This window comes from Alligator sinensis, unplaced genomic scaffold, assembly GCF_000455745.1.
Source record: "Alligator sinensis unplaced genomic scaffold, ASM45574v1 scaffold222_1, whole genome shotgun sequence".
NCBI classification, from domain to species: Eukaryota; Metazoa; Chordata; order Crocodylia; family Alligatoridae; genus Alligator; species Alligator sinensis.
Window position 1 is genome coordinate 1,578,128 of NW_005841912.1, and position 9,505 is coordinate 1,587,632.

At 42.7% G+C, this 9,505-nt stretch overlaps 1 protein-coding gene across 2 annotated transcripts in view; it reads left to right on the plus strand.

Moving 5' to 3' along the window:
- RASSF6 (Ras association domain family member 6) overlaps window positions 1–9,499 on the plus strand; it is a 39,585-nt gene extending 30,086 nt beyond the window's left edge. The window contains exons 8-11 of one of the 2 annotated variants that reach the window (XM_006018759.2): window positions 1,371–1,422; window positions 5,802–5,920; window positions 6,009–6,106; window positions 8,582–9,499. In XM_006018759.2, the coding sequence (XP_006018821.1) occupies window positions 1,371–1,422; window positions 5,802–5,920; window positions 6,009–6,106; window positions 8,582–8,657 (345 nt within the window). In that variant the 3' untranslated portion in view covers window positions 8,658–9,499. The remainder of the gene's footprint in view (window positions 1–1,370; window positions 1,423–5,801; window positions 5,921–6,008; window positions 6,107–8,581) is intronic. The other variant, XM_006018761.3, reaches the window with a different exon arrangement.
- Window positions 9,500–9,505: the final 6 nt, after the last annotated feature.

Sequence of the window (9,505 nt, forward strand, 5' to 3'; positions counted from 1 at the left end):
CTCATCCAGAACCATACCCAGGATCTGGCTGAGTGGGGAAAAGTGCTTTCCTAATCAACCAGACCCACATGTCTGGCTGGGCAGTGAAAACCCCACTTTCCCCACCCACCTAGATGCAGGGCACAGGTCTGGCTGAGCAGGGAAAGCAAAAAGGTCACATTGCACCATCAAAGGCAGGACAAGAGGCAAAGTGTCTTTCACCCAGTGAAGAAGATCAGCTGTGTTCTAATGCATCAGGCAGGTGGACATGTGCAAGTAAAGTGAATTAATAAACTCCAGCACAGTGTGCACCAGAATTTATTGCAGCAAAGCAGCCCCCATACTGAAGCACCCTCATGCCCTAGCCAGCGAGGTCAACATCTGCATATGCTTTGCTGTGCATGAAAAAACTCCGCAGCAGGATAGTACTTGTATTTACAAGTACAACCCTGCTGCAGAGTTTATTAGTTTCCTGCAGCCTCATAGGACCACACGTGTAGACGCCGAGACATTTACTGCGGAGCTAATTAGGTAACTCCTCAGTAAACATCTCATGTAGACATGCCCATTATGTCACAGCATATCTGCTTCATTTGGCTACATCTATTTCAAGCCTCTGATTTGCTCACAACTAGGAGCGACTAGGAATAACAGGTGTAAACTAGTTGGGAGTGGATTTAGGTTAGATATTAGGAAGACGTTTTTCACAGTAAGGGTGGCCAGGCTCTGGAATGGGCTTCTAAGAGAGATGGTGCTATCACCTAGCTTGGACTCTACAATCTATGAATCTATGAACTAAAGGAATTTTGCTCTACATCTAGGGGCAGGACTTAGGATCTTCCTCACTGAAAACTCATGTGCTAAACTCATGGATAAATATGGTATTTGTGTGCAAGGAGCTTTGGAATATTTTATAGAATCATAATCTGCAATGGTAGTGTACTCTAAGGTGGCTATAATAACCCTTCCTTTTGCTGGTGCTTATAATAACCCTGGCTTTGGAGATGATGCATTTGAATTTCTGTTTCAGAGTGCTTCTACATTTTATAAATAATTATCATCACTAACACCAATAGCAGGGCATTTCTTAAATGTGAGTGTTAAATTGAAAATGGCAAAAAACAGTTCTGGAATACTGTAAATAACCAACTTTACTAGCTACTTGGTATCTGGAAGCAGGGAGAGGAAGATGATGCCATATCAAAGGGACTTCAGAAGTGTCTCCCCTCCTATATTTAGGTTGTTAGTACAAGGATCCCAAATATCAAATTGTGATATAAACTTACAAGTTTGAGATGCATATCTAGCATTTGCTGACGGTGTCATCCTGAGGAAAAATACAGTATAAAAAATGTGTTATTCAGTATGCTGAAGATTTTTGTTTTTGACAGATTGAAAACAGTCCGTATGAATTTGCCTTATACATTATCCATGCCTCAGGAGGTAAGCATGCCGGCCAGTTTGATTCACCATTGCTCCACCTCTGTTTATATACTAAATGGGCTTTTGGAGTCTTACCTCCTACATGATGGGGACAAGCCACTAGCATATCCTGGCTCCCCAGCTATGGGTTAGATCAATGCCACACCATTCTTGATTCCCAGTTACGAAGGAACAATATCATTGTGAAACAGGGGAATTACCCACATTTATTCAGTGCATATTTCTTAATGCAGAATGCTATGTGTTACATCAGAAAAAGTGGAGGTGGGAAAGAGAAATTGAGGACCACACTCTGGGAAAAAATCTGTCCTAATTCACATTCTCTGCAGCTGCGTCTACACAAGTGGCAGACTGCACAATTGTTACTGCATAGTCATTTAGTACTTGCTTAACCGAGTACTAAATGACTGCTCAGCAACTGGCGTGACTGTGCAGTACCATCCCCACATGGGTTTTTTATACTAATGCAGAGTAGCAATGAGCTACTGTGCAGTATCTCACTACTACTGTGCAGTATCATTGTCATCATGGCTAGTGCCTGCCAACACTATGGTGTAGTAGCGTCTCATGTAGAAGTGCCCACTAATTCCATTTAATTCTGTAGGGCACATGGCATCATTTCAGGGTGGCTCTTTTAGAAACTAGTAGTATACTGCTCTGAAAAGATACTAATGTGAAGCAACAATTGGTAAAATTCCTTTGAAATGGTGGTTTCCTAAGTACCAAGCCTACAGCTTTATTCCTGTGAGATTTTGCTTGTATTTTAAAGGTGTTAACCCTTATTCTCATATATCCCATTCATATTGCTTGGCCTTAAATGGCATATTCAGCAAATGCATTTGTAGCTTCCCCTGCATTCTTTCTCTCACTAATAAAGAATAATAATACACTTTAACAAGCTAAAAGTAACATTTACAAATATTAGGAGTAAGGTGGACAAAAGAGGGCTTATATTTGACTTACATGTTAAAATAACTTCAGACTAACATGGCTAATGACCTCTTCCTATGTCAAACTATTAATGGTAACAAATTATTTTCAAAATTATACAAGGGAAATGAAGGCTGACAGTTTAAAACTAGTGGGCATGAAATTAGGGTCTAACTCCTTGTTATTTTACTTAAACTGAAACATATGTTTCTGTGTATACCAATTTCTATATAGATTCCTGAATATAAACTTAAGAGCAGAGGTATAACAGAGCAGCTCCATGCCCTGGGAACAGCCAGTCCATGGGGCCACTGCTGCAGTGCTGGTGGCACTGCCAGGTGGCAACTGCAATAAACATGCTTAAAGACAGCAAAGCCTCTCGTCTTGATGATACTTGCACAGAACAAATAAAACACTTCGGACCAACAGCAAGGCCCTTGTTACTCTAGCTATACAAATGTGTGTAATCATGTACAAAGCGCCCAAGATATGGCAACAATTATGTATTGTCACCCTTGTCAAAATGGGGAAAGATCCCTCAGATCCAAAGCACTTCAAATCTATTTCCTTACTATGTCATCTTTTCAAATTCTATAACATTTAAAACCATTTGTCACAGTTGTTGAAGAATACCTACTCCTCAAGCAAGCTGAGTTCAGCCCATGCACTGGTCAAGTATTAAACATCACGCAGCACACTAGAGATGGCTTTGAAAAAGAAATTGTCACTGGTGCCATATTCATAGACACTTCAGCAGCTTCTGACACTGTAAAACACTGGAGGTTCCTTGCAAAAATATGGTGAAAGGTTACCGAACACTATGAATAATACAGCCTTGCTAGAAATGTGATAATTCTGCATTGAATTATGCAAGAAGTGGAGTTGATGGCAAAAACAGAGGAATGGCTTACCTGAAGGAGACATGCTTGCACCTATACTACACCAACGATCAACCAATTCACCCAGGCATAAGAAATGTTATTTAGGCAAATGACTTGTGTAGTACCACCCAAGCTAAGAATTTCACCCAGTTTGAGGCCACACTGGCCTCAGTGCTCAATGGGTTGTCAGATTTTACATAAAAAATCAACTACATACCAATCCAAATAAAACACAGGTTAGGTTACCTTTAAACCATTCTAAGTCTGTGGAATGGTAGATGGTGTTAAAGCTAGAACAGCTTCAGGACAGTCATAGACGAAGATTTAGTGCCATCTCTGACCTACACAACTGTGAGTTACTAGTAAAGGGTTTGGCGAGCAAGGGCAAAACTATGGGGATTCAGCGTGGCAAAAGCATGAAGCCTGCGGAAGCATTCCTCCCCAGGCTCCATGCTGTCACTATGCTTGACACTAGGCAGTCTTTTCCCTCCTTTCCCCACAAGAACATGGGAGCCTGGGGTTGGAAGCCAGCCCACCACCCCCAAATTCTCCTGACTAGGGAGATCCCCCCAGATGTTGGGCAGAGGCTTAGTCCTCTGAGGGGAGGGCCATGTACCTGGCCCCTGGGCCAAGAGCCCAGATCAGTCTCCTGAGGTTCTTGGAGTCAGCAGCATGGTACATTGTTGTCTGAGGGACATACCTACTGTGGGTAGGTGGGGGTGTTGAGTTGGGGCCAGCACCATCCCCTGAGCTTGGAAAGCTGGAAAGTTTGTCAGGGGTAGAGCTGTTGGGAGCCATGCATCCTAGGATGCTGGATGACTGCAAATTTGTCACTTTGGGTGCAGAAAAAGTGAATTCTTTTGCCTGATCTGGCCACAGAAAGTAGCCTATAGCTGTGACCAAACAGAAGTGCATGGCATCAGACACCTTCAAAAACAGCTGATCTGGTGATAATCTGAAGATGTTTCAAATGTTCCAGATGATGATGTTTCAAAACAGAGTGACTTCTGCAACTTCCATGTGAGCTGCCTCCAAGCCTATCACCGTTTTCAGAATGGGAGGGGAGAAAAGGAGTGGAGGAACTTCAGGCTGGGAGTTTTTCAGCCCCTACAAAGCTTGCTTAATTACGGCGAGGAACTACACTTCTCTCTGTACCCTTTATCTCCATGGAGCAGACTAACAATGCCCTAACTCAAGCTAGGTAGAACAGCTCAAAGATAACCCTCACCCAAAGTGGTATAACTTTAAGATACTTAGGGGAGATTTGGTACAGTTTAACACCCTTTAATGCATGGACACTTCTGTTTTAAGTGGCTTTAGAATGGTTTAAAGGTAACCTGCAACACTACTCTTAGTCTCTTCCACCTTCAGAACTAAAAAACTAGTAAGCAACTCAACCTAACCTGGAATGGAATAACCTTTATCCTCTGCCTAAATACTATTTTTTGGGGAGTGACACTAGACTGCACACTTTTTTTTATAATGCACATGTCAAAAAGACAAAGTCAGTTCCCAAAACAACATATTAGAGAAGCTCATCAAATCCAAATGGGGGCTAACCCAACACCATTATAAACTACTGTGCTTGCACATTGTTACTCAGCAGCTGAGTACACATGCCCAACTTGGGAAAGATCAGCACATGCAAAAAAGCTAGAAACTGTGCTGAACAAAAGTTGTAGGCGCATTACTGGATGCCTTAAATAAATGAATATCAATAGTCTCCATCTACTTGCTGGAATTGCCTCACCAGACATCAGGAGAGCAGTAGCAAGCAAAATAGAATGTATCTGACAGATCAAAGACAAAAGGTGCCCACTACCTGACCACACTAGGCTCCCAGTTGACTAAAATCATTGAAACTCAGGCACTGGATGAAACACTGACAGCCACACAAATACAAATGTGTCAGTCATGACTAGAGGTAACCAAGGAGGGAGTTAAGATGTATATCAAAGCTGTCCCATATCTCTCAGCAGGTATAGAGCTTTATTAGCCAATATGGAAAAGATCGAACCACCTTAGAACAGGGGTTGGTAGAACTGCAGGGGTTTTTTAGCAATGCAAATACTACTTGCAAATGCGGAGGAAACTTTCAGACAACAGAACACCTACTGGCCTTCCCCAAAAGGATGTCTGTTTCTGGACCCAAATTTGAACATGGCAACTGAACACAAGGAGGAGAAGGTGAAGGCACCAACTTCAGCGGTGGCTCTTTCTGTGGCTCACCCACCTCCAACTCCCACAAAAAGCAGCTCCTAGAGCTGCTGTCTCAGTCCACATACCTCCCCCTTCTCCCAGTTATGCTTCTGCTTAGGAACCTAGTTTTTGGTACCTGGTTCAGAAATGTTGGCCTTAGTTCCTTAGGGCCATCTACTCCTATACAGTACATTTGTATGTGGGACTTCTGTTTATGTTTATGGCAATTTGTCAGTCAATGGCTGTATATGGCCTTAGGCTGAAAAACCTAAGACAAGGAGATGCTCTTTGTCTTAGGCACTTGTACTCTTGCTGCATATTATGCCGCAAAATGATTGTGAGAGTCAATTAGTATATTTTCATTCCCAGAAAAGAAACAGCTCAAGAACACAGAGATTCCACTGTTGGAGAGAATCTTACAGGGACCTTCAGAAAAAATTGCCCAATTTTTTCTCATGGACAGGGATGCAGAAGAAGTCAGCAGTGATGTACGTACAGTATAATTCTGCATATCTCCTTATACTCTCCCCATTTCTTGCATGTCATTAATGTGCCTTTCCTACATTCCCCCAACAGGTTGCTCAGTACATTAAGTTTAATCTATCCTTTTTGGAATCAATTCTGTGCAGACTAGAAAAAGAAGAAGAACTGGAGATTCAACAGACTATGTCAAAGTAAGTAGGAGAGAAATAAGTCAGCTTGCTTAATTTACTACTTTCAAAAAACTATTACATTCATTGTCATTAGTAGGTTCCCCAATCTACCTACCTACATGGAGTATGGTGTAACTAGAGTGTGGTGCTGTAGCTATCGCTGCACTCTTTTGATGGCATTATGGCACACACTCTGGAGGGCACAGCCTCTGTTCTCTGGAAGTTCTTGCTAATTCAGTCAGAATGTCTCTGGGAAGTGGTACTGGGCAGAGCCTCTCTACAGGCAGCATCCCTGACTGGGCTATTGCTGCTGTGAAAAATTCAAAAGCAGACTCCCTTAGAAGAATTAGGAAAGATGGTCCAGTGGTTCAGATATTAGCCTGGAATTCAGGAGACTCAAGTTAAATTTTATGTCCCATCACAGAGTTCCTGTCATAGATTTCATAGATTTCATAGACATTAGGGCTGGAAGGGACCTCAGAAGATCATCGAGTCCAGCCCCCTGCCCAAAGGGCAGGAAGTCAGCTGGGGTCATAGGATCCCAGCAAGATAAGCATCCAGTTTCGTCTTGAAGGTGTTCAATGAAGGCGCTTGAACCACCTCCAGTGGCAGGCTGTTCCAGACCTTGGGGGCTCGGACAGTAAAGAAATTCTTCCTTATGTCCAGCCTGAAACGGTCTTGTAGTAATTTATGACCATTCGACCTCGTCATCCCTTGGGGCACTCTGGTGAACAAACGTTCCCCCAGATACTGGTGGTCACCCCTGATAAACTGGTAGGTGGCCATCAGATCACCCCTGAGCCTGCACTTTTCCAGGCTAAAGAGCCCCAGGGCTCTCAGCCTGTCATCGAAGGGTCTGCTTCCCTGACATCTGACCATGCGCGTGGCTCTTCTCTGGACTCTCTCAAGCTTCTCCACGTCCTTTTTGAATTGTGGAGCCCAAAACTGGATGCAGTACTCCAGCTGCGGCCTCACCAAGGCCGAGTACAAGGGGAGAAAGACGTCCCGGGATTTGCTTGTGAAGCATCTATGGATGCAAGCCAGTGTTTTGGTCGCTTTACTAGCTGCAGCATCGCATTGCAGGCTCATGTTCATCTTGTTGCTGAGCCTGTCCAGGTCAGCCTGGATCACCTGCCTGTCTTCTGGTGTGGATGCTTTGCCCCAAAGTTTGGTGTCATCGGCGAACTTGGCCAGTCTGCTTCTGACTCCAGTGTCCACATCATTAATGAAGATGTTGAACAGTATGGGTCCAAGGACAGAGCCTTGGGGGACCCCACTGGTCACAGGACACCACGATGAGTGACTTCCATCAATTACTACCATCTGGGTTTGATCACGGAGCCAATTTTCCAGCCAGTGAATCATGGAGGACCCAAGGCGACAATTGGCCAGTTTCTCCAAGAGGGGATCATGGGACACCAGATTGAAGGCTTTTTTCAAGTCAAGATATATGACATCAATCTCTTCTCCCTTGTCCAGGTGATAGGTCACCTGGTCGTAGAAGGAAATGAGATTGGGCAAGCAAGCCCTACCCGCAACAAACCCGTGCTGGCTATCCCTTAAGATGTTGGCGTCGGCCAGTCCATTAAGGATGGCCTCTTTAATAAACTTTTCTAAGATCTTCCCCGGGATAGAAGTCAGGCTAATGGGCCTATAGTTAGCCGAATCTACTTTCCTCCCTTTCTTGAAGATAGGCACCACATTGGCCTTCTTCCAGTCTTCGGGCCCTACACCAGAGCGCCAAGAGTTTTCAAAGATCCGCGCTAGAGGCTGGACTATGATGCTCACCAGCTCCTTGAGTACCCTGGGCTGAAGATTGTCAGGGCCGGCTGACTTGAAGGTATCCAGCTTCTCAAGATGTTCCTTCACAAAGTCAGCATTAATGGAGGGCAGGGAATCACCCTCACCCGGACTTCCCTGTCCCGTAGCGGGCATGGGCATCCCATGGGGCTGATGAAAGACCGACTGTCATTGTTGAACAAGTTACTTAGCCTCTTTAGGCCTCTCTTAGCCATCTGCAAAATACAGATAGTACTACTTCCCTTATAGGACTACATACTTGAAAAATATGTGAGGCATTTAGATACTATAGTAATTGTGTAAGTACCTATTCAAGATGGAGATAAAATGTTTAAAGCTCCACTTCTGCTAATGGACATGAACTTTCCTGATGCCAACTGAGGGTATACTTGGATAGATTCTTTAGAAATGTAGTTAAATTATTAAATTTGTAGGAGATGTTAGGTCAGTAGAAGTCAGTCAATTTACATCAACAGGGGTTCTGTTACCAAGAAATTGCTTTGGATTGAAAGGGTCTGGAAATTAAAAAAAAAAAAAAATCAATGAGATTTTTTTAGGAAAAATGTTGCCACTTTCAATTGGGAACTTTTTCTGGTATGAAATGTTGACCTACTCAAATATAATATTAATATTTAGTTAAAATTGTATGCATAGCTCTGTGTGCTCTGAAATAATTTCTGCTGGTCTTTGTTTCAGATACCATAAAGAGAAGACTGTAATAACTCAGCACCTTCAAAGTAGAACTGTAAAAAAAACAGAGACTACTGTATAACATTGTGCTGCTAATAAAACGCTTCATCTAAGCCAAAGGAGATTTGATATTCTGTCTCTAACGATTCTGGAAATATTAAGAAGACTGTGCCATTACAGAACTCTACAACATATGGGCCTGTAAAGCATTGATGGTTGCGGCTGGTTACTGTACAGCTGGGATTGAAAGAAACTCTATTGCAGTTTCAGAGCAGAAGTGGAGAGCAGCAGAAAAAAAATGTGTTGTTCTCTTCGAGCTGCAAATCTAACATGAAACTTCAGAAAAGACAAATTTCCATGAAAAGAAGAAAGGCTTGGAAACCTATTCACTTGCAATCCACAAGCCAGGATATTGTGAATGTATATAAGCATTTCCATCATCCCACTGTGTTAAGAATGGCACAGGAAACCAGAAGTAGTCATACGTTGTTTTTTTACATTCTGAGTTTGGGGAAGCTCCTTAATGGATTGAAGGGTCAGATGCACAAAGGTGCAGGTAGGCCACAAATGGAATTTACTAAAACCTCTAAGAAGGTGAGGCACCTAAATCCTATAAAAAGTAGATGGCAGTTTGGTATCTAACTCACTGATCTTTGTAAATCAACCCTGTAGTGTTAAAATTTGAATGCAAATTGGAAAAGTCTCTTCCACTCAGAGTTTATAGCTATATACTTATAAATAAGCAAGACAAAGCACTTTTTTTTTGGTGAAGCACTTTATCAGTTCCTGTATCATGAGCTTTCTCTATATATTATTTCATTTGTTTGATGTAAGTAAGACCAGTGCACATGTAGAGGTTGACAATTTACTGTGTATTAGATCAGTCTAGTCCACAGTAAAGCATCTAATGTAGATGTACTCAGAGAGCTC